The 23,438-nt window shown below is 49.7% G+C and overlaps 9 protein-coding genes across 9 annotated transcripts; 5 read left to right on the top strand and 4 right to left on the bottom strand.

Annotated features, from left to right (window-relative positions):
• Nucleotides 1–25: 25 nt before the first annotated feature.
• GGI43DRAFT_427040 (polysaccharide lyase family 20 protein) lies at nucleotides 26–808 on the top strand (the record flags this gene model as incomplete). The annotated part of the gene is made up of 1 exon (XM_083208763.1): nucleotides 26–808. One exon carries the CDS (start codon nucleotides 26–28, stop codon nucleotides 806–808), a length of 783 nt encoding a protein of 260 aa, XP_083065951.1.
• A 383-nt stretch (nucleotides 809–1,191) lies between these two features.
• On the top strand, nucleotides 1,192–2,674 carry GGI43DRAFT_389996 (ornithine carbamoyltransferase). Its single transcript, XM_083204267.1, has 4 exons — nucleotides 1,192–1,358; nucleotides 1,422–1,766; nucleotides 1,822–2,509; nucleotides 2,577–2,674. The coding sequence occupies exons 2-4, from the start codon at nucleotides 1,440–1,442 to the stop codon at nucleotides 2,618–2,620; spliced, it is 1,059 nt and encodes a 352-aa protein (XP_083065950.1). The 5' UTR covers nucleotides 1,192–1,358; nucleotides 1,422–1,439; the 3' UTR covers nucleotides 2,621–2,674.
• Nucleotides 2,675–2,817: 143 nt separating this feature from the next.
• Nucleotides 2,818–3,837, bottom strand: GGI43DRAFT_378340 (acetolactate synthase regulatory subunit; the record flags this gene model as incomplete). Its single annotated transcript, XM_083202682.1, has 2 exons — nucleotides 2,818–2,998; nucleotides 3,065–3,837. 2 exons carry the CDS (start codon nucleotides 3,835–3,837, stop codon nucleotides 2,818–2,820), a joined length of 954 nt encoding a protein of 317 aa, XP_083065949.1.
• Nucleotides 3,838–5,105: 1,268 nt separating this feature from the next.
• On the top strand, nucleotides 5,106–7,515 carry GGI43DRAFT_427038 (KH domain-containing protein; the record flags this gene model as incomplete). Its single annotated transcript, XM_083208762.1, has 9 exons — nucleotides 5,106–5,301; nucleotides 5,382–5,602; nucleotides 5,747–5,768; nucleotides 5,829–5,881; nucleotides 5,936–6,133; nucleotides 6,192–6,400; nucleotides 6,460–6,804; nucleotides 6,856–7,042; nucleotides 7,106–7,515. 9 exons carry the CDS (start codon nucleotides 5,106–5,108, stop codon nucleotides 7,127–7,129), a joined length of 1,455 nt encoding a protein of 484 aa, XP_083065948.1. The 3' UTR covers nucleotides 7,130–7,515.
• Nucleotides 7,516–7,660: 145 nt separating this feature from the next.
• GGI43DRAFT_378338 (uncharacterized protein) lies at nucleotides 7,661–8,702 on the bottom strand (the record flags this gene model as incomplete). Its single annotated transcript, XM_083202681.1, has 2 exons — nucleotides 7,661–8,338; nucleotides 8,469–8,702. The coding sequence occupies 2 exons, from the start codon at nucleotides 8,700–8,702 to the stop codon at nucleotides 7,661–7,663; spliced, it is 912 nt and encodes a 303-aa protein (XP_083065947.1).
• Nucleotides 8,703–9,326: 624 nt separating this feature from the next.
• GGI43DRAFT_378337 (trafficking protein particle complex subunit 13) lies at nucleotides 9,327–10,370 on the top strand (the record flags this gene model as incomplete). The annotated part of the gene is made up of 2 exons (XM_083202680.1): nucleotides 9,327–9,397; nucleotides 9,467–10,370. 2 exons carry the CDS (start codon nucleotides 9,327–9,329, stop codon nucleotides 10,368–10,370), a joined length of 975 nt encoding a protein of 324 aa, XP_083065946.1.
• Nucleotides 10,371–15,090: 4,720 nt separating this feature from the next.
• Nucleotides 15,091–16,180, bottom strand: GGI43DRAFT_8708 (uncharacterized protein). Its single transcript, XM_083210429.1, has one exon. The coding sequence runs from the start codon at nucleotides 15,919–15,921 to the stop codon at nucleotides 15,280–15,282; it is 642 nt and encodes a 213-aa protein (XP_083065945.1). The 5' UTR covers nucleotides 15,922–16,180; the 3' UTR covers nucleotides 15,091–15,279.
• Nucleotides 16,181–16,205: 25 nt separating this feature from the next.
• On the top strand, nucleotides 16,206–20,668 carry GGI43DRAFT_389975 (AEX-3 domain-containing protein). The gene is made up of 3 exons (XM_083204266.1): nucleotides 16,206–17,216; nucleotides 17,291–19,591; nucleotides 19,653–20,668. The coding sequence occupies exons 1-3, from the start codon at nucleotides 16,547–16,549 to the stop codon at nucleotides 20,114–20,116; spliced, it is 3,435 nt and encodes a 1,144-aa protein (XP_083065944.1). The 5' UTR covers nucleotides 16,206–16,546; the 3' UTR covers nucleotides 20,117–20,668.
• Nucleotides 20,669–20,774: 106 nt separating this feature from the next.
• Nucleotides 20,775–22,839, bottom strand: GGI43DRAFT_427037 (uncharacterized protein; the record flags this gene model as incomplete). Its single annotated transcript, XM_083208761.1, has 3 exons — nucleotides 20,775–21,334; nucleotides 21,398–22,222; nucleotides 22,287–22,839. The coding sequence occupies 3 exons, from the start codon at nucleotides 22,837–22,839 to the stop codon at nucleotides 20,775–20,777; spliced, it is 1,938 nt and encodes a 645-aa protein (XP_083065943.1).
• Nucleotides 22,840–23,438: the final 599 nt, after the last annotated feature.

Raw genomic sequence — 23,438 nt, 5'->3', positions numbered from 1 at the left:
GAGCTACTTCTGTCGAGTCTTCAAAATGGTTGCTTTCAAGTCCCTTTTCGCCGCCGCCATGGCTCTTCTGCCAGTGGCCAGCGCCACCCGCACCTTCTACAACGATGGCCACCTCAACGGCTGGGACTACGTTCGCAAAGAAGCTCATGGCACCGTCGATGAAGTTAGCAATGTCGTCTACAAGGGCACCAGCGCCCTCAAGATGACTCAGACTTACCTTGGCACCACGTACACTGACCGCTACCACTCCGAGGTCGACCACGACGTTGGCTACAAGCGTGGCGATGAGCTCTTCTACGGCTTCATGTTCCGCCTCTCCGACACTTGGGAGACTTCTACCCAGTCCTACAACCTTGCCCAGTTTATTGCCAACCGCCCTGGCGCTGGCTGTGACGGTGATGACTGGATGCCCTCCACCATGATCTGGACCCAGAACGGCCAGCTGTACGCTCGCTATGTCAACGGCCACTACCGCCAGCCCAACTGCGGCCGCAACATCGTCACTCGCCCCAACCTCGCCCCCATCACTCCCGGCCAGTGGCACAAGGTCATCCTCCAGATCAAGTGGGCATCCGATGGCACCGGCTACTTCAAGGTCTGGTTCGACGGCGTCAAGGTGCACGAGGAGTACAACGTTTCCACCACCATCGACGACGACAGCCTCTTCCAGTTCCGCATCGGTCTCTATGCCAACAGCTGGCACGATGATAAGAAGATGGTTGGTACCCAGAGCTTCCGCCAGGTCTGGTACGATGAGGTTGCCATTGGCACTACCTTTGCTGATGTCGACCCCGATGCGAGCACCTAAGTCGTTGATCGCGAAGAATCTCTTGTGAGAGCTGGATAATAACATTATCACAAGATTTCAACCTTCTAATTACTCGTTTAATACTTCTAGAAGTGGTATATAGCTTCACAATTCTGCAAGCACGTGTATATAATTTACTAGTATATATTCAAAAAGCGTATACTGCTGTTGTCGCACACTTGGACATAAAAATAAACTCTATACAATATATTTCCCACTTTGACCTCAGTGAATCTATGAATTCTCTAATGCAAATAATTTTCAAAACGTTTTCATTTTTTATCTCGTCATCCGCATCCGGAGTCTTTAAAGTGCTTGCATATTAATAGATGCCTCTTATATAAAGCGTCAAACGGGGCTAGAGCTCCAGCCAGCAACCCCACATTTTTTCCTGCAGCAAACCTCACATCGGCGCCGATGACTGACTCTTCAGCGGCTCTGGTAACTCTTCGTGACTCTACAATTTAGCTGTTCGCACAAGCAGTTATTATAAAATCACCATCTGGAGCGATATTAGCTCATTCTATTCTCAATCTCATAGCGACAATTGGTATTTTCCCCATCCCAATTGCTATCTGCAAGCTCCAATTCTAAGCAAACCTTCTCCCGCCAGCTTAAAAAAAAGGACGTCATGAAGACAGCTGCGCGAGCTCTCCGAAATGCGGCCAATGGCTTCCAAAGCCGAGCCTACTCACAAGCTGCCGCCAAGCCCAGGCATCTCATGTCCATCAGCGACCTCAAGCCTTCAGAATTCTCTGCCCTGGTGCGAAATGCTGCTGCCCGGAAACAGGACGTCAAGTCTGGCCGAGTGCCGCGACTAAGCAACGGCTTGGCTGGTGAGACGGTGGCCATGATGTTCAGCAAGCGAAGCACCAGGACTCGTGTTTCGACTGAGGCGGCGGTCGCGATGCTGGGAGGACAGCCCATGTTTCTTGGCAAGGATGATATTCAGCTTGGCGTTTGTGCTTCCTAGAGCTTTATTGAACTATTTCATCACTAACACTGTAAGACAGGTTAATGAGTCGCTATATGACACCTCTCTGGTCATTTCATCAATGACATCTTGCATGGTCGCTCGAGTCGGCCCTCACTCTGATGTCACAGGACTGGCAGAGCACTCAACCGTGCCCGTTATCAATGCCCTCTCAGATGATTTCCACCCCCTGCAAACCATTGCCGACTTTCTCACCATCTACGAGGCCTTCCCATCGTCTGTCTCAAGCGACAACAGCCTCAACCTCAGTGGTCTTAAGGTTGCCTGGGTCGGCGACTCCAACAACGTGCTGTTCGACCTAGCCATCGGCTGCATCAAGACCGGCGTCGATATCGCTGTTGCCTCACCTCAGGGCTACGGAATCCCTGACCACATGAAGAAGCTCATCAACTCAGCTGCCAATGGCGTTAAATCACCCGGCAAGCTGTCAGAGACAACCGTTCCCGAGGAAGCTATCAAGAATGCCGATATCTTGGTAACCGACACTTGGATCTCTATGGGACAGGAGGCTGAAAAGCAGAAGAGGCTCAAGGCTTTCGCTGGATACCAGATCACCAATGAACTCGCACAGCGAGGTGGCGCTAAAGATAACTGGAAGTTCATGCACTGCCTACCCCGACACCCGGAGGAAGTTGCGGACGAGGTTTTTTACAGTCCCAGGTCTCTTGTCTTCCCCGAGGCGGAGAACCGACTTTGGGCCGCTGTTGGTAAGTCACTCTTTTGCGAGCCATCTACGAGATAACGTCACAACGCTAATTTCTTTTCTCTTCACAGCGGCATTGGAAGGCTTCGTTGTAAACAAGGGTGTTCTCGAGTAATATTAAACTTCAAAATTTATATAGTTTATAAGAAATTTTTAAGAAGAAACTTTTTGCACATACACAAAGCACAGGCGGTAAAAAAACATCGAATTCATACAAAATTGCTATAAACCAACGACCATTTCCCTTACCAGACGCCAAGTGTCCAGGTGGCACTAGCTAGGTACAATTAATACTCGTAGAAAAACATAATTTTAACCAGGAGGAAGCTGGCTAGCATCGACAACCTCATCGGCCTCCTTGTGAATAGGCTCCTCAGTGTACTTGGCAAGGGGCGATCTGGGCAGGGCCATCAAACCAGTACGGGCAGATTCCAAAATTCCAAAGGGAGAAACCAGCTTCAAGAATGAGTCGATTCTCGACTGCTTCGCGGAGCTGTTATCCGGAATGTTAGCGGGGAGTTTAATGAATGACGCTCACGGAGGATATTGTATGACTTACACTTCAACAATGCAGCTGGTAGTGCTAATATCCAGCACCTTACCTCCGAACTGGTGGGTGAAGTAGGTGATGGTCTTCAAGTGCTCGTGCTTGTGTCGGAGAGCCTCACTGGCAGCAAGCTTGCTAGGATGGAAGTCCTTGGCTGACTCTTCGAGAGTTCGCTCAAACTCGTTGACCGGCTCGCCATCGCGCTCGCCGCTGCTGATTTCGCGGTGGTGAGCGAGCAGCTCCTCGAAGTACTCGGGTCCGAGAATGTTGACCTTGGCAAGAAGGAGTTCGCGCTGGACCAGAGCTGCGTTGCTATAATCCAGAACAGCCCAGACGGGCACCAAGTCTTCCAACTGTCTTCTGGCCTGCTCGACAACGCCGTCCTGGCCGGTCAAGACGATGGTCATGCGAGACAGATCCTCGACCTCGGTGTTGCACACAACCAGAGAGTCAATGTTGAAGCCTCGGGCAGCGAGAATACCAGAGAGGCGAGAGAGCACACCCGGCTCGTTCTGGACCAGGCAGTTCAGGATGTGACGCTTCGGAGGCGCCATGGAGGGAGTAGGCGTCTCATAGAGAATGTTGGAGACGGCGGCTTGGGCCGACCAGGCCGGAGGAGTGTCGGTGATGGGCAGAGGAGCCGAGCGACGGCGCAGAGCCTTGTAGGCGATGGCAGAGGTTGAGCTGCTAGATGAGCTGTGTCGCACAGTCGTCGTCCGCACAGCGGTGGGGAACGACTTCGCAGCGAGGCGCAAAGGCGCGCTCCACGGCCGAAGCGAAGCCATCCTGCAGTGCCGTGAACCAATCGAGTTCGGTCACTGGGAGACAGCAAGTCGGACGGCGATGGAATTGATAGTTGGATGCTTCGTGAGCGTTGAGTCAGCGAAGGAGGAAGGATTTAAATGCAAGCAGAAAAGTTAGTGGCCTCGAGAGACGGAGGTGGGCTCCGATAAACCGGAGGTTGACTGACAGCGATTTAGCATGGGTCAGGATTGGGCGGATGGCCGCTAAATATAGGAATAGGATTCCGCTACGGCTGCATTTATCTTTCCACAAATGACGACTACACCTGCTCTATTACTGGCTTGTGAAAGGTAAAGGAAAACTCTGATTAGATGTCAGTTTCAGAAGGCGATTGAGTGCATTAAAGTTGCCTACAAAGCTCAGTGGCTGTAGCACTATTACGAGCATATTCCAGCACCCGAAAGCGATCGGATATGGGAGCGTGCCCCGCGCATAAACTCCCCCGCGATCCGGCCATCTTCGGCATATTTGGAAATACAAATTACATATTCCGATGAAGCTGATGGTGTTTATCGGGCTCAATCTTTTTTTTTTCTGTTATGTAATTGATCACTTTATATAGGTCATACTGAGCATTTATTACATGGGAGCCCTTGCTCTCCCTCTATGTATACCCAGGTAGCTGCTGAGTTTCTGGTTAAACCCAGCTCCCCAAAGCAGCATCAACCCGCAACCAGCCTCACGTAAGAGCGCATGCGTGGCTGACTGCATTGCCACCATAGACGGCAAGATGGCGTGTCCTGAAACTCATTGCTTAAAGATGCAGGATTTCACAATTTGCAGCTTCTCGATTTCCCCCAACTGCTACAGGGATCTTGTATAAGCAAGAGCTCCGACACCGCAGGCTCACTGGGCATTTCCCCATGGTGCAACTTTAAGTGGCATTATGTAAGGTAGTTGCACTTTGTACGCGCGAGTATATTTTTCCGATGCTAGTTAGGCGCACCCCTGTCTATCTAATCTTGATACGAGGCTATAATAAACAAAGACAAGAAAAAATAGAAAAAAATCACCCACTTAGGTACCCAAGTACCCTCTGAAGAGTGCCCAAGCACAGTGGTTGGCTACTGGTGCTGATCCACGCATGTCGCGAACTCTTGTGTCCTGCAGCCTTGCATCCTTCATCTGATTTTTTTGCTAAAGTACGACGCAACCTCGGCTCTATTGCGAGCGTCTCTTGCCTTTCCTACCAAACAGCAGAACAACCGTCTTTTTCAAATCGCAAACCGACCATCTCTTTCGCGACACCATGGAGGATTCTGAGCGGCGAACAAAGCGGTCTCGTTTCGACCAGACGGAGCCTGAACCCAGACGAGCATCTAGATTCGACAGGCGCTCTCGATCTCCGCCTACGCGCCGCCACGAAGGCAGAGACCGCAGCCCGCTTCCCAAGGATGATTCTTCCGAGACAAAGAAACCCGCAGTAGATGCTGCTGCGGCTGCTGGTACGCCCTTTTGACTCACATCTCTTCAGGCGCAAATGCGCGTGAACTTGCGATTGCGACGAGCTAACCTCGCACAATAGCTGCTGCCGCCGCCAAGATCAATGCCCAGCTGCAGGCGCGAAAGGCCCCTCAGCATGTTGATGTCCCTCCGATCAGATCTTCGGGCGCGGAGTCCGACAAGCCAGGCGACAATGAGATGAAGCCCGAGATGTATGTTGCCGACGGCGACTATATCCAAGACATCGAAGTCAACGACTTGCGAAACCGATACCTGTTGACCAAGGGCTCTACTCAAGAAATGGTAAATGACCCTCAATCTATCTGCTCCGCTAGCTTCGTTAGCTTGACGCCCGCAACACTACAACCCAAATCATCATGCTCTAGTAGCTGCGAATTTGCAACTGCTCCCCCCTTTCTGGCTCTCACTAACCTCGTATTCATTTAGATTCGAAACGAGACTGGCGCTGGTACGCAATAATCCTTGCTGCATCAAGTTCTAGAACACCTATATTGACCTTTCTTCTCAGATGTCACTACACGTGGTAGCTATTACCCTAATAAGAGCATGGCAACTGCAGCGGTAAGATGAACCAATGATATTACACCACACTCTTATACACTGTTCTAACTTTAGCCTCTCATTGGCCTCGCGCAAAAGAACCCTCCTTTATATCTTCACATAACCAGTACTTCCAAGGCTGGGCTAGAAGCCGCTGTGGAAAAGATCAACGATCTCATCAAGCAGGAACTTCCCCAGCTAGTTGATGAACGACGATTCCGACGCAGAGACCAGGAGCAGCAGCCGCAAGTTGAGCGTGATGAATTTGGACGAGTAAGATACCACCTGGAACTTTTGCTAATACTTGATTATAACTGACCACTTTTTCCAGCGCAAATGGCCCGACGAGAAGATTCCCATTACTCTCGAGCCAATTCCCGGATTCAACCTACGTGCTCAAGTAGTTGGTCATGGCGGTGCCTATGTAAAACACATCCAGCAAGAAACCGGCTGTCGAGTCCAAATCAAAGGCCGAGGCTCAGGCTATCTGGAAGCTGCCACAAACTGTGAAAGCGACGAGGACATGTTCCTTCATGTCACGTATGTATTCATATTGGACCTCCTTTTCGTTCTGATTGCCTTATTGACATTTATTTCAGAGGGCCTGACCCAAATATGGTTGCCAAGGCCAAGGAACTTTGCGAAGACTTGATTGCCAATGTTAAGGAGCAGTACGAGGAATTCAAGGCCCGACCCCCTCGCTACAATAATGACCGTGGCGGTTATGGCGACCACCATCACCACCGTGGATCTCACGACAGGTCTCATGGCGGCTCTCACCACAATTCGTACAATTCGTATAACAGATATAACTCCGACTCCGGTGCCTCCAACAGCCCTGCTCCAGGAGCCACCCAACAGCCAAGCACAGCCGACTATGCTGCGCAATATGCTCAATACTATAATGGCGCCGATCCCTATGCCGCATATGGTGGTTACGCTAAGTAAATCAGCCTTATTAAGTCTGTCCTGATGAGAGAACTAACGTATTGCAGCTATGTCGCCTTGTATCAACAGTATTACGGAGGTCAGACTCAAGCAGCAGCCCCAGGTCAATCCGCCTCTCCTCCTCCTCCGCCGCCTCCTGCCGAAGCAGCTCCTCCCCCACCACCTCCTCCAAGCTCTGCACCACCACCTCCACCACCATCCGGACCGCCGCCTCCTGGTGGAAGCTTCAGTGCTGTATGTATATCCCTGATTCACACGCCCAAGTACGCAGCATTAACTAATTACTTGATGAATTAGGTTCCGCCCCCTCCTGGGCTTTAAAGGAATAGGTCTCCATAACTGACATAAGAGCTTGCAACTCCTTTTGTTATGCTGACTTTGTAATATGCATGGTTGACAATAGGGGGCTACAGATCTCGTACACGAATGGCTTGGAGGAAGCGCAGAGCTGCAAGTTCAAACGCGCCGAACGATATCTTAGGTTTGGTACGAAAGGTTTTAAAACTGACAAGTCCAGACATCTGAATTTAGACATAAATCCAGTGGTAGGGAGTTGGTCTTGATGAGACCAGTATTTTTTGTTGATAACTATTGTTCAAACAGGAAGAAAAAGTTGATGGTTCTTGTGTGAGAAGTCTTGACTGCTGACAAGCACAGGCTGTAAACTATTAATCTGGGCCAGAGTAATAATAGTGGTTGCTACGATATGTGTATGAAAGTGACGGTTCAAATTGGTGATGATGTAGGATATAAAAGCTCAAAAGAGTATGGCTTATAACCTCTTACTATACGAATATTGCCTCAGTATTTCACATCTTTAATCAAACTGGCGTTGTTATCTTTATTTCTTCATTATTTCCTCTCCCATTCCGATCCTGTAAGCCATGTAACCAGGTTTCGAATCGAACTCACTCTTACAGAAGCGTGTTCTTCAAAGAGATCTTCGAGAGTCTGTTGTGGAGTATCCTCCAAGCTAGCTATCTCAGTGGAACTCCCATTGACATCAAGGAGCACGGGGTTCCAGCCAGCTTCAGCAGCCCCGACGACATCTTTGGCAATCTCGTCGCCAACAAATACCTTTTGCCAACTCTCTAGATCGGATTCCGTAAGAGTCTCGTTATATCGAAATTTGATAATATGAGAAAGCATAATATCGGCGGCGTTAAAAATCCGTCTGTCTGGCTTCTCCACGCCAACGTCGTATGACATGCAATGGAAGTCAATATCATATTGCTTCTTTTGAAGAGTGCTTGCTTCAAAAGATGTGCCATATCGTAACGGGCTAACATCAAGCCCAAAAGATGACAGGACGCTTGGGACTCGATCGTCAGAATTTGTGATTACTCCAATTACAAGCCTCTCAACCCCTTGCTGGGATATCCGCTGCCGTAGAGCCCTTATTGCTGGGACAAGATCACGTTGGGCTTCATAGCCCTCGCTGGAGGAGAATCGGTGTAATAGTTTTGGGACTAGAGTAGGGGGAAGGGCCTGGTTGTTTCGCATAAGTGGTGTAAATGTTTTGTGGATGACCTAGACAACCGATATCAGATATGGGTAAATCGCTCTCACGCTAGAGTTTTGAAGCATATTAAAGAGAGATAAACTAATAAGCTAGGTATATAGAGCTGCTTAGTGTAAAACAACCCCGGGATTTACTCACATTCGTCCACCACTGAGTGGCGCCCAATCCCGTTGCTTTCCCATAATTTGGATTCTTCTCCCGCTCGTCTTTAATTGCTTCCAATAACCGAGATTGAAGCTCCTTATCGCTAAAGCCAGCAATGCCACATTGATGCGCGACCTCGGCGTACTGCTGAGCGACTGCACCTTTGGGCTTGAATAAAGTGCCGAAAGCATCAAAGCACAAGAGCAGATTTGGCTTTGCTGTCTTCATGAGGGGCTGTGATGACGCTGTAAATGCCATGAATAGAAGATCTCAAGGATTATCCCCGCCCCCCCCCTTTTTTTTCTTACCCGCTGAGTAATTTCTAGAAATTAAATATGAAGAAATTTTTTGTAAGCCTTCTCCAAAGCTCATAAAACATATACTACTCCAATATTCAAACGAGAGGGTTAATAGAAGAAAGGAGGATTCGCGTTTCTGGAGACAAGAGGAGACTTGGAGAAATTAGCCGATTTGGCAGCTAAGGAGCTTTACCTAGCTATAGGTGCTTCTGGAAATCAAGGAAGAATATGTCGCGAATTAATCTTGTAAATTGTTTTGTACATCTCCATATGTTATAATAACCTATATACAAGCATAAACTTCAGGTGATCCATTGCTATGAACATCAAATTTACTCCGTATTCGGAGACATCTTTAAGACCTGGGTTTCTGATTTGAGGTCCAAAGCCTAAGATAGCCGGTGCTAATAATAGAAGACATGGGGTCCCTAATCTCTTATCGATAGCGAGCTTGGTGACAGCTGCTTAGCAGCTCCGCTTCCCACGGTTATGTCGCTACCAAGTATCTAAACAATCATTAATTCCCCAGCACAAGGCGCAATCCAGGATAGAAATGTCCCATCAGGCATACCCCTCTCACGATCCCGTGAAGGAGCCGCATTCGGTTTCTGTCAAAGTCCTCAGGTAGGCACCAAACGCTCTTTGATTGGGCGTCTCTATCTGTCCTTAACCGTGGCCAACCTCTCTCTGTAGGCTGTCTCAACCGTCTCTCGTAACGCAGTACCCAGTAGATCCTCCATTCTCTCCTCCCAACACCAAGTCGCAGCCAGCACCCGCCTCGCTTGCTTATAAATCCGCCTCGAATACGAATCCCGACCCATTCCTGCTAAGCCCGATCCTCAACCTGCCGGTGTCGTTCGGCTCGGCTTACGTGGGCGAGACTTTCAGCTGCACTCTCTGCGCCAACAACGATCTGCCCCCCGATGCGGCGAAGCGCATACGAGATGTTCGCATCGAGGCTGAAATGAAGACCCCTGGTCTGGGAGGAACCCAGAAGCTCGAACTCGGGCCCGCGAACATCCACGGTGCGACGCCTGCGGGAGGGGTAGATCTCGAGCCGGGTGGCACGCTGCAGAGGATTGTAGGCTTTGACTTGAAAGAGGAAGGGAATCACGTCTTGGCTGTGACGGTGAGCTACTCTGAGGCTACGGAGACAAGTGGGCGGACGCGGACATTCAGAAAGCTGTATCAATTCATATGCAAGGCGTCTCTTATTGTGAGGACCAAGGTCAGTGCCGTGGAGCCCAGTGCAAACCACAGCAGCAACAGAAAATGGGTTCTAGAGGCGCAGTTGGAGAACTGCAGCGAGGACGTAATACAACTGGAAAAGGTGGTGCTGGATGTGGAGGAAGGCCTGGGCTATCAGGATTGCAACTGGCTCTCGGATGGAGACAAAAAGCCGGTGCTGCACCCGGGCGAGATTGAGCAGGTTTGCTTCCTGGTGCATGAGAAGGGCTCTGATGCCGATAGCGGCCTACGACTGACGACAGACGGAAGATTGATCTTTGGCGTCTTGGGTATTGGATGGAGGGGGGAGATGGGTTGTCGAGGATTCCTATCGACGGGCAAGCTTGGTGCTCGGGTTGCAGCACGGTGATCCAGTGGCAACAGTTGAAAGAACTACTATTCATTGACACACAAGAGCAAGTTCCTATATGGGGAAACCAGGGGACTTTGGAAAGTTTCCAATGTTCTAGTTTATGGATCCAATGGTCGATCTTGAGTTGATACCGCAGCCGGGCGGCTGCGTGGCACTTCATAAACATGTGACGGGACAATTCCGGAGAAGGAGGGCGGCACTACGATTCACGATTCACGAAAAAGAAGTTACTACCTAGCGTATAGGGGAAAGGTTGTGTGTTCGATGTTGGGTGTTTGAGAGCACCGATGGCTCGGGTTCGCGGGTTTATGCCGTGCTGGGACATAAAGAGGCCGAGGCATAAGAAAGCCAACCAATAACAGTTATACCTACAAGGAGCCACAAAAAAGGGGCCTTGACAACATCAAAGAGACGGAGAAAGCCTAAATTTAACAAATGCGTGGTGCAAGTTCCGGTTGAGCATTATCTTGGCTGTTACATGCGTCTTGCCTCTTATTTTCGGACTACCTATTATAGGTAGGTAGTCAAGGATAGATGGTTTCGCAAAGTCTGGCAAAAAGGAGAATGATATGCTTGTATAGGAGGCCAGGCTTACGACCCAAGTTCCGAACGGATGGGATACTAGGTTAGGTAATAAATTGACGGGGATATTTTTATCACAAACAAACCTATCATGACACCTCTATTTTTATTTTCAGCTTGTATCTATGCATAGCTTCTTACCCAATCGGTCAACTGTCAAGGCAGGGCTGTGTTTTAGATAGTCCGCATTTTCTCGTACTCCCAAAACCAAACGCTGGACTGCTAACCTAAAACATAAAACATGCACTCCTGTTCCTGTATCAGGGATGCGCCCGCCGTTTTGGCTCAGTACGAGCAACTGCTAGCATTACTACCCAGCTGAAAAGTGTCGTGTATGCAAGACTGATCTGACGCTGACGACAATGTCATACGAGGTGACCGTTACTAAGAATACCGTCTCGTTTTCATTCTTTAGTGATCCTCCGTCAGGAAATGTTACTGCTCAGTTTCTTCCCCCCTGGCAACGTTTAAAGGGGTAAAAGATGTAGTACTTGCTTTGGCAGCGGGTACCAAAGCAGTATTACTACTACCTGGTAAGAGGTAGTAGTATATATGGAGTTCGGAATATTATCATCTACGCACGTCCATCTTGTTAAATGCGAACCCCATCTACTGTTAAATCGTTTAACCGCCCTGTGAAGCTTGAAGAAGGTAGCAGATGAAAACGTCGTAGTACAGTCAGCAGGCTGATGTCAGCTGGTGATCGAATGCCTTCGATATGGACATGTAGTCGATTACAGGCCTAAGACAACAAAGCAATACGCAAGAGCAATGAAGTTGAATAGAGGTATGGTTGATAGAGTTGCTCTACAAACGGAGAGAAGCAGATCGGAGGGATGACAAGCCGGCAATCGGCTATGAATGCGCCGAGTCCAAGACTGGGATCGACAGTATTAGATAGTGGTACTTAGCGGGATCGGCGGTGGGCTACCGCAATACAAAATGAGGTCGATGGCTTGCTGTAGTAGCCGTTTAGAGGCGTCGCACCAGGGGGGTTGCTTGATGGCTTGGCTGTATTAGATTCATTGGTAGATGCTTATGGCCAACCGCACTTGAGCTGCAAGCAAAGCAGTATGAGTGTTCCGTCTATAGAGTAACCAGGTCCTAAATTTGAACCCATATTAATGACCAATGTGAGTCGTTTTAGTGGACCAAAGTCGAGTTATATAGTAGTAGTAGTAGTAGTAGTAGTAGTAGTAGTAGTAGTAGTGCTGTGACTGCTGGTTGCTAACACATCCAGTTGGACATGTTGAAATGGCTTATCTCGACAGAGCTAATTCTGCAGCATGCCGTATTTGTCTGTGGCTGCAGTCTAGCTTAATACCAATTCGTGATCCAGGTTGATCAGAGAACAAGGATTGATTCGGAGTGAGTGGTCTAAGTGGGTGGCTAAGATCGTGATACATCATATGTGGGGTGTCCTGAAACGGGCTGAGTCTATTTTCTTCCAACAGTCTCCTCGTGTAAGCAGAACTGGTCCTCGTAAGAGGTACAGAGCAGCAAAAGAGAGCGGCCGCAAGGCGAAGGATGGCTATCGGCTTTTTCGTTGACAAGTGCTGGCTCTGTTTCGAGAATATGGAGTGCAACGAAGGGGAGATTAGTACCTATTCGAGCGGCAAACAGGGCCAAGACAAAAATCCCAGCTCTGTCCAGCAGTATTCAGCTAGTGCAAGGAGAACGGGACCCTCCCTCATATTGCTCAAAAGGCTCTGTAGCCTGCTCCATGCATATTACGGAGAGGTAGGTATGGAGAAAGAATCATCTTGTGCCATGCTAGTTATACGAAGCTCTCTGAGTTCTCCTTAGTGCGAACTTGCGCAGCCTTCAATTCAGGGTCCGTGCTCAAACTTCCTAGCCGGAGCCAAAGTAACCTAGTCCAGGGGCTAGCTGGAGACGGCCTTAAAGACTGAGGCTTCGAGTACGGAGTACCTGCAGCATGTGCCTCGCTTTGAGCACCTATGGGCGCCATGTCGCTCGCGTGCCTGGCGGTACCTGCATCTTGGTGGCCACTGAAGCTCTCTGTTACACCAGCCGGCGCCTGATTATCGTACCTAGCTCTTTGCCGATCTGGGGGAGCTTGCTTGATCCTCTATTGGCGTGAAGACGTGCAAATACTCGGTATATTCGCAAGTAGAGGCTGCCCATGCTGAGAAGAGTAGTAGTTGCGGTGAGAGCTCATCCCATTATCGATCAATCATAATGCATACTGCCTGTAGCAGCATTGTACTCTTAGTTAGGAGTCGCCAGCCGCCGCTAGAAGGCCGATGAAGAGAGCCCGCCACTTGACGCGAGGCGCGCCTGCCGCCCTAAACGTACCAGGGGTATCCCTGAATCCTGGATATGGGTGCAGATGGTCATCAGAAGGTCTCCTCCCGAGGATGGCTGTTGGGAACCATAGACGGCACCTCTGCTTAGAAAAGACCGGACTGGCTTAGAAAAGCTAGATGATGCACACTCCCTAACCTATTAATCACCTCTCTTAATCGCACTCTGTTGCAAACAGTATGCATTGACGTGGCTGGCTGCAATTGCTCGTGTTCTGCGTGACAGACGAGATTGTATTGGTACTAGCGAGCTTCTGCTGCAGCTTACTCCGTACCTGTACATGTGCATACATGAAGCATGCAAGTCATGGAGCATCGATTATGGAGCTCAAGATTGGCTCTCGGATCACTTTTTGTAGTCTGGGGTGTCTGTAGAACTGTTTGCCCGCGTACTTCGTACACTTCGTACACTTCGTACATAAAGCCTTGCTAGCACTTGGTTGGCTTGAGATCGCCCAACGCCAAGCTGATGGATGCATGCTGCTGCGTTTCATCTTGCGGCACGTCCCTTGAAGGTTGTCTTTGAAGAATTTTCTTTTCTTTTGGCACTTTTAGCCACATGTGAAGCGTCCGTGTTGCAAACCTTTGGCGGTAGCTCTAATCGGTTTAGTACCGCATACTACAGTTTGATAGTATGGGAGGCTTGAGCTTAGGGCCGGCAATGATTCTGCTGAAGAGAGATGCCGGTCGATTAGTTTTGGGAGCGTGCGACTTGGATAGAGAAAATAGGATATAGAAGGCGAAAGAATGTTGTCTGCTCAAGTAAGCGTTTTCATAATGCCTAGGTGGCGGTATAAATACCTGCCAACCCAAGGCAGCGCTCACTACTAGTACCAATTCTTGCTTACTGCCGCTGTTAGCAACTGTACCTGCAGATCTGCCCGTCGAGTGCCTACAATGGCAGGTACCCTGATCTGCACGGTAAAATCGTTAGAGGAAGTCAAAATCACCTGCTCTCTTCTCTTAAACATGTGTAAGGTGCTTACTCCCTAGGCTCTAAAAGGCTCTTGTCGAATCTTCTATAAGCACTCTCTGGATAATGATGACGGGCGTCTATTCGGCTGATAGGGTTAAGTATCCTCACCCGTGATTTCTGCAAAGATTAGTACCTCCAAAGTGCTTCTACCTGTTGTCGCATCAGACATTATGGCTAAGTAGGTAGTAGTTGCCTAAATATACAGGTTATACAAGAATTCTCAATCTACACCGGCGCGGCAAGATGTAAAATCGTGCAGTTAGGTCCATCGGTTATCTGATCGTACCTGTAGGTGGTTCGAAGAAGCTGGTGTGTAAAGCAAGCGAGCACAATGCCGCCGCTGCTCTCTTCCACTGGAAGCAAAGACGGCCATCCCGATAGTCCGATTTGAGTGGCTAGTAAGCCTGGAGGACGATGCATACTGTATATACAAGTAACGACCAACTCGAATCCCTGCTTCAGCACGGAGTAATCCACGGAGCATTTTCCATGGACCCTAAGCAGCACCATCACAAAAGCGGAATTCATACCACAGACACGGCAGCGACAAGTAAAAACCCCTACTAACAACAGCTATTAGCTTGTACAAACTTGTAGGCCCAGGAGTGCTATCTGCGCCGACTGGTAGGGTATGGTACCTGGGGGGATCTTCGGTATGGAACTCTTAGAGCCAACAGAGAGCCAAGGCTACTTACTGTACATATCTGCTATTCATCCCTGTGCAACTGATCCTGCAGTTCTTTCTACAGCTACGGAATGCATGCCCCATAGAGGCCTAAACTAGTAGGTGAGCCACATCACCCATCTTCGACATGATTATAACTCATAAGTTGCGGGCAAATGAGTTACTATAGCAGGTAGTCAGGCTTGAATACGGTGGGTATCTGCCTAATGCCGCCACCTACTTAGGTACTGCCTCCAATAACATATGCAGGTACTTGGGTAGGAGGTACAGGCAACTGTCATCGCAGTTCTCGCCGATGTAGAGAGTACTGGACCGCCCCATGTGCTCGCTCGGGACCCCTCAGCAAAACCCACACGCAAATAGAAGTTCCGGCCGGGTTAGAGCCATTTTTACGGCTCGACGGGGTGGCTTGCTTCCGAACTTGCACGCTAGCCAAGGAGTACATGGTACCTTACAGGTTTTGCGCTGTGAGTACTCCGTACCCCAGTACTTGCGGCACCCATTTCGATTTCGATACAGGTGACTACATAGGCAGGTATTGCACGGGGCATCGTGCCCGAAGACACTTGGAAAACATGACAGCCGTTGATGCAGCGCTAAAGCCCGAGCATGCAAATGCTGCTGCCACTCCATTGGCTCCAGACTCGTGCGGCTTGATACGAATTGCATTGCAGACGTGCCTGCTTGCACGGGGCGTCCTTGTACCCGTACCGGGTCGTAGACGCAAGTAGCGCTACCTGCAATTACCAGGCCCTTTTTCGCTTGTCGCTGGCTGGCTCCAGCAAGCGCCGGCGCAGATCGGTGCCAAACCGGCTGGCACCCCAAAATTCCCCCAGGCCTTAGCAGCCCACTATGGTGCCCGTACCTGTACCTGTACCTGCACTCCGTACTACCTGTACGGGGCCCTGCGCGACCCTTTTTCCTCCCCTTTCGAAATCCCCTCGATTCTTCGCATTTCGCATCCTGCATTCTGCACTGCATCGCGCAACACCGCTCGAGCAGGCCGTTCTATTGCACTGCGAATGCATTCGTCCGCCGCGTCGACCAGAGCTGGCAGTCCAGTGCTGAGTTGTGGTGTTTGAATCGCCTGCGGGACCACCACCATACCAGAGAACAATCCTCGACTTCTGCGGCGCCAAAGGGGCTCAGCAAACCCCCCTCCCACTACAAACGCCTTTTTTTCTGTCCAATCCCACGATCTGCGCTCTCACGTCCGACAACGCCCTTCCCTCTTGCATTTCCTCCCTTGAATAGACCAAGGAGAAGGAAAGTCCTTGCTTGTGTCTTGGTGTGTAGCTGTTTCATAGCCTTCCTTGGTTGCAGCGGCAGTGATGCCACTAACCTGCCAAACATACTCCATGGCCTGTCCTGCATGCCCTTACTAACTTTCTTGCAGCATCCAACGTGCCACGCGCCGTTCACCGACCATAGGCTCTTATACCGAGACGAAAAGCAAGAAACATATAGGCATTAGCACAGCAGACGAAGATAAACCAATAGTTATAAGATTGGTGCAACCCGTCGAGGGGCTACCATTGCACATCGCCGCTGCTGTTGAAGCACCAATCACCGCATCTACGCTGAGAGTTCGAATAATTGATATGACATGGCGGGCTCATCACCTCCCCTGGCAGAATACTTCTGGATCGCCGGCATAGAGGCGGTGGTTTACGATGAGTCCTTACCATCAGTAACCCACTCCGTCGAGACGACAACCATTGCTGAAGACGGAGAGCCTGAAGACGAAGACACTGCGAGCAACCATACCAAGCCAAAGACTGCTCGCCATTCTCGTCAGAATTCTGCTACTCGCTTCTCCAGGCTTTCTCTGGACGGCCGAAACTCTGTTGATACTATCGAGGAGGATGACGGCAACACAAGAAGCAACAGGAGCAGCGCTACCATCAAGGCCAAGCCGGCTGCTGCTAATGGCAACGGCATCCCTAACGGCGATGGCATCATCCCAGGCGGCTCGATGGGCGAGTTCCTAGGTCTTATGGGGGACTTTGATTTCGATAAGGCTCTCCTGAAGTTTGCTGCAGAGCGAGAAAACTTTCTAGAAGACCTTTCTTTCAGTGCTGGAGCGAAGACCCAGGCGCGACAGCCCATGGTGAACCCTCGAGCCGAGCGCATTCGAGCCGACGACGCTGACCCCAGCGGAAGGGTCAGCCCCCTAAAGAGCATTAAGGGTAGCATCCGCCGCAAGATCAGCTTTAGAGATATGAACAGCCTGCGGAAGCAGCCCAGTGTTGCCAGACCTATGTCGCAGAGAGCTCGTAAGTGTTATCTCTCAACCCTTCTCCCTAGTATCGAAGAAACCCGCCGTTTATCTGACCTGCCATCGCAACAGCTTCAATACGCACTACGAGACGATTGAGCAACTATAACTCTGTAATCCCTCCTCCCGAACCCCTGAATACCGACCCGGACATGCACCCTCTTAAGAGACGATTTGAGCCTATGCTCCTCGATCGGTACCCGCCCAAGACTGCCACCGACGAGGTTGCTCGGCGAGGCAAGTTCCCTGACTATGTGCCCATGTTTGCTTTCCCCAACGACGTTCAAATTGTCTCGTCTGATGACCGGCCGCGCACAACATGGCACGGATTCACCATGACATCTGACGATAACTCTAAGCTCTATGGAATCGCACTCATTGTGTGGACAGCGCTGCCTGCCGACGTAGCAGAGGCTGTGGAGCATAAATGCGAGGATTGGCGACAGAGCCACATGTCCAATGAAGAGCGGGAGCTCGCTGCAAGCTTGGGAGTACGCTTAGCCAGCGAGCGATCTCATTTGTCGCAGCTCTTGTCAAAGCTGGGGACGATTCCCTCGGGAACTCCTGCTCGGGACAGGCTTGAGGATCAGATTGGAACTGTTGAGGAAAAGATTAGCCTCATGACGGATATGCTTAGACCGTTGAGACACGGCGCAGCTTCTAGAATTGAGGGTCTTACCACTGGCGAGAGTGGACTTTGGGCTCCGCGTGCTTATGGTATCCTGGGGCGAGACCCCGCAAACATGGCATTCTGGAAAGAATGGCTCAAGGCAATTGTCGTTCCCATGACCGATGGTGCCGTGCTCAGGATCCCCCCAAGTAACCCCAAAGTAGGCCGATGGCAACCTTTGGAACAGTATGTCGTCAATCTATGCACAGAGGCCTTTAGCCCCTTAGGCTCCAAGACTCAAGTTGAGATTGGTGTACGAGAGCTGCGGCTTTATGCTCGTAAAGAAGCAGCAAATGAGCTTCCCGGCTCCCGGACCATTGACATATACGCTCTATTCAGATGCCTCTCTCTAGAGAACATAGTGGCTCTATTTGAATATGCCATGTCTGAATCTCGCATCATCTTCCTCTCCTCACACACTAGCATGCTGCACTTGGCTTGCCATGCTATTGCAAGTCTCTTGTACCCTCTGAAATGGGCAAGTATTTTTATCCCCATTTTACCTGCTAGGTTGATCTCTGCCCTTGATGCGCCTTGCCCGTACATTGTCGGTGTTGAGCGCCGCTACGAGCGAATTGATCTTCCTGAAGATGATTACGTCCTGGTCGATCTTGACAAGGACACCATCGATGCCACGTCACAGCCCAACCGCTTACCGCGACAGCATCGCCGAAAGTTGATGTCATTGCTGCAGGTAGCGGCTCCTCACAAGCTGCGCTATGGCGTTACCACTGGACCTCCTCCCTATGCAATGGAGGCCTTCCCGTATGATTCTTTCTCATCAGAGAACGCATCTCTATTCACTAGTGTCGCTCCCCCCGCGACTCTGGGCAAATGGGTGTCTCAAAATTCGTCCAGCTTTGCGGACCCTGATCCCCCTACTGATCTGCTGCCTCCGGCTTTTAACGGATTTTCGCTCTCCTCGGTGGACAACGGCAAACCTGACCGGCCAGGAACCAGCAAGTCAAACTCAACTAGCCCCCAATCTTCCGTATCTCCAGTATCGATGAAATTCCCTCCTATGCCGTCCACTCCGGTCTCACGTAGCGACTCAGGGTTCGCCTTGACTGCAACACTTAGGGAGAAGCGATCTGGGCATTTCGGAGAAGAAAAGGGCCGACGAAGCTCGTCCTTTGGTGTCGACAAGGCTCAGCCCGTCCACCGACCCAGTCTCCCATTTTTGAATGGCCACCAGGCAAACCTTTCTATCTCGACGCTGGATTCTGGATCTTCTTTCGGAGGAGGCTATGCTCCTTCCACTTATGCCGCCTCAACTCTGGCGGCTTCGACTATTATGCCAAGCATGCAGGTTCAGCCAGTTAGCAACACTGATACAACGGTCTGGGTAGAGGGACACTGCTTCAACTGGAATCCTAAAGACACGGCTTCTGTGTGCACAATTTGTGAAGAAAGATCCGAAGGTGACGGATTCTACAAGTGTGGAGCGTGCAAGACTGTGGCCCACGGCCGATGCCTGGGCTTCGTATCCTTGGTTTGTACTGAGGCTTTCCATGCTGACCGGGTCCGGGCAGCGTTTGTGCGATGCCTCGCCAGTTTGCTGTACACATACCGCAAATATCTGGGCAAGCCGTCAAAGCAGCACAAGAGCAGTGGTCAGCTGTATACCTTTGACATGGATGGATTCATCAAGAGTCTCCCTTACGATCAACAAGAATATGTCACGATGATGCGGGAGACACAAGGTAAGCTTTGCAACTTCTATCCTTTCTCTATCTTGGCTTTTTTACTAATCGTTTTTTCCAGCTTTTAACGAATTCATCCATGAAAGAGAAATGAAACTTACCTCTGACCCCGATATCCGACTATTTGACGAAATCATCATGGCTAAGAAGGGTCGTGGCCGCACTGGCCTGCCTTCCAGCCTATCTCGTCTGTCCACTCTCCGTGGCGGCGGCGGCGGCTCCAACTCATGGGGCCTCTCACCCTCAGGCCGCAGCAACACCGGTGGAAGTGGCAGCAGCACCAAGATCCCCCCTTATCTTGGCGATACTTCAGAGCACATATGGCGCACAGCCTCCGTGCCTCTACCCAAGGGCAACTTCCCCGGCGAGTACCACACTATTGTGACTCGCATGCCGGCTCGTCTGGACAGGTCGCTCATGCGTGAGCCTCGCGCTATCCAGGGAGTTCCTCGCATCGAGCCGCGCGGTCCGAAGGGAGTTGCTCGGAAGCAAGTTCCAAATATGCTAGGTGGTACACCTCATTGAGAGCTTTACTCTTGCAGATGACAAACTTGGCATTCAGGAAAAAAAAAGGTGAAGATGACGAAGGGTAAAATTCAAATGTATAATAAAATCACTACGCATCGATGTAATCTATTGTCGAAATCGCAACATACTCGCGGATGGGTCAAAGATAATTTTATTGTTAACAAAAAAAGACACTGGCATGCATGGATTCATTCCGGGTGAGGAGAGAGGCATACGATGGCATATAACCAATTTGTTGGTTGACTGGTTGACCTAAATGGCGTGGGAAGCTCGGTTTTTTCTCTTTTTTTTTTTTTAGAACACACATTTTGGCAGGGGAGCTCTTTGTTAATTGGACTATTTCGATTCTTCGTTTTCTTAATTTCATACATGAATTTGTGTTTTCTGCATTTACTGTTCTTCCTATCATCTTCGACTTCAGAAGAGACCAGCCCATATATAAACAATAGCAAAATTTGCTGGTGCATGATAGCTAAATAGATACAATAACAATTGGTCAGAGTGCTGCTCAGCGCATCTGACAAATAAAGCTCAGTGTTGAAATACGAATAATGCACCTCCAGCTGCGAAACAAAATGCGTCGGTGCGAGCCCCTGGACAAACTAGTGAAAAATAAGGGACTGAACAAGCAAAGAGGGATACAACCTGATAAACTTCACCTTCCCACCTTAATAGTATCTGTAATAGCATCCTCCCAGCCAATATTCTTTAAAATCTGACTCACTTGATTTTGATAGGTCAGATGACCACGAGGAAGGCTCTTCATCCTGTAGTTTTCGACTCCATCTGCTCCCTGGATCTCCTGCAAGCCAGCGACGCCAAACTGAATATTGGCAGTTCGATATAGAAATCCGAGCATGTAGTCGTGTTCTGAGTAGACGTTGACCAAGCGACCGCATACAACGCTCTTGAGCGTTAGCCATACACGACTCTCCGACGGTGCTGGGGTTCCCATCATAACAACTGAGTCGATGACTCCAAATTGTCGACGCTCTGCTAATACCATGAGACACGTGTATATGGCACGGGCCCCAAGGCCGTATCCAATCAACGAAACTGGCCTATCTCCATGGAATTTTTGTCGCATGATGGCATCAGCAAATACAGCCCCTGCCTTCTCTGCTCTGACTATTGCGACATTCCAAGGATTGTCCAAGATCTTGCTGACTTTGAGTAGTGAAATGGGCCAGACAGCGTCTACCAGGCTTGAGAAAACTGGATGAGTGCAATTAGTAACAATGTATAAAAATATGACGAGTCTGGAAAATATATGCTTACTTGTGCGAGCTTTAATCTCTGCCTGGGCACTGCTCCAAGAACTGCTCTTTATAACAGTGTCAAGGGAGCTGCCAAGGCTTGTGAGAGCTGCAGTTTCCCACCGCGTGACAAAAGTTTCGGTATAGCGACCCAGACAATGCCAAGTTTTTGTGATATCTTCATCCCCAATGACATATCCCCCTATAGCAATAGTCAAGCAAAGCCTGCGATGCTCAGCTGGAATACCTCGGGGGTCGCGGTACTCAGACACGTCCATGCTGTGAATGGGAATGAATGCAAAGTCTGTAACTTCTCGTGCGAAAGTCTCCATCATTTTGCCTATCGGCTTCAAGGTATTGATGCCGAAAAGGCTGCCTATCGCGAGTGCATTTTCGGCCATTATGCCTAATAGGCCTGCCGCTGTAAACTGAGTGAGTCCAAGTCCACCGTGAGCCGCACCGATACCAACTGCGGCAAGAGGAGCAGCAAGCTTTCCCGAATTGTTTCCCAATCCAAGCTTCCAGCGCCGTGAAGCCTTCGTCTCCTCACTCTTTTGTGCAATCGCATCTTCTTCAGAGAGATCAAGAGCGGTCCTGGCTAATCCGCGAGCAAGGCGTAGTTCTTCTTCCCGATATACCCAAGGTGGGAGGTTCAAAGAAGTTGCGAGACTTTGTATGAGATGTCTGGCATTTGCTGTGTACTCTTGCATAGATAGTAGAACGAGAAACACAATATGTAGCAACAGCCTACGTTTGTCCATATCAAGGGTCCATAGAGCGTTGGGAATCGGGGGAAACTGAGCAACCAGGTTACGATCCACATAGTTGGACGGTGCGCGTGGTGGTCCTAAGAAATAGTTAGTATATAATGCCGAGGAATAGGAAGAACAATTAAATAAGGCTCATCAAACCTGTTGCCAGAGTCAGGGGGCTGCGCATTATTCCCCCGCCACGACCACCTCCACCTCGTCCTCGAGGCATTCCTCTCATTCCACGTCCACGACCACGAGTGTTTAGTTGAGGGCCTAGTTGATCACTGATGGCAATATCTCGGACCCGCTGCAAAACTATAGTCTGCCATTTCCGAAAGAAGATCAAAGCCTCTTTCTTTAGCTCGCGCAGCTGCGGTGTCATGGCTTCTTTCTCCTCTTTCTCAATGATTTCATGAGTTTTATCAAATGTTTTTGAGGAACCAATTCGCTTCATACCCATAAGTGAATGGGATGCTGGCTTGTGTTGTTTTTGATGATGTAGGGGAAGAAGAAGCCAGTGGTGGTGACCATGGTCACTTTGAATTGGAGCAACTGGAGGGGAGTCAAAGATGTTGCTAATATCTCTAGCCATTCTCTCCGTGATGGCATTGACTAGAGTTACCAAGTCATTTTTCTCGGCTATCGAGAGGATGCCAGTTAAATCGACTGGCCGGCGTTGGCTATGATTACCACCTCCACGTCCTCGAGCCATGACGGGCGGCTTATGATTTCTGGCACTCAACCGTTTGAAGAGAAAGGGAACCAGATGAGGTGCAGTAAACAGCCGCTTTTAGCTTCCAGAATGCCTGGTATATTGATAATTTGACGAGATTGAAAAAAGCAGACACTCCAGAGATCTGTTCTGTACGTGATGAAGATTTGGTAGGCGAGAGGCCGGTCACGGACAATTGAACTCTTGACGAGTTGAATAACGAGCGCTAAGTTTTGGACCAACACTGATAGAAGTGATCAGATGAAAAAGCCTCTCTAGCGATAGAAAGAAGAGACTGAGAGATTGGCTAAGACTAGCCAGATGATGTGAAGCCGTAAAAGGAGATGGAGAAAGAGCAGGCATATATCACTCGTTGATGTTGTGATCAAGAATGACAAAGTCAACTTGGTTTAGGGAAATTTGAAAAGCGTGGAAATGAAGGAAGAATAGCGTGGAGGAGGTAAGCGAAGAGAAAAGCGAGTCTGAACAAAAAGTGAGGTGAGCAGAAGTTGAAGAGAAGGAAGGAGCGCTGGTGAATTGGGACTGGCTGGTTGCCAGTTGGCTGCCAGTTTCCGACTCCAAAACAAATGGCAGGAGTA

Source organism: Trichoderma evansii, assembly GCF_050947405.1.
Source record: "Trichoderma evansii strain SZMC 28006 chromosome Unknown GGI43scaffold_1, whole genome shotgun sequence".
Lineage (NCBI taxonomy): Eukaryota > Fungi > Ascomycota > Sordariomycetes > Hypocreales > Hypocreaceae > Trichoderma > Trichoderma evansii.
The sequence above is the reverse complement of the archived record's forward strand: the minus strand, read 5'-3'. Positions and strand labels throughout refer to the sequence as shown.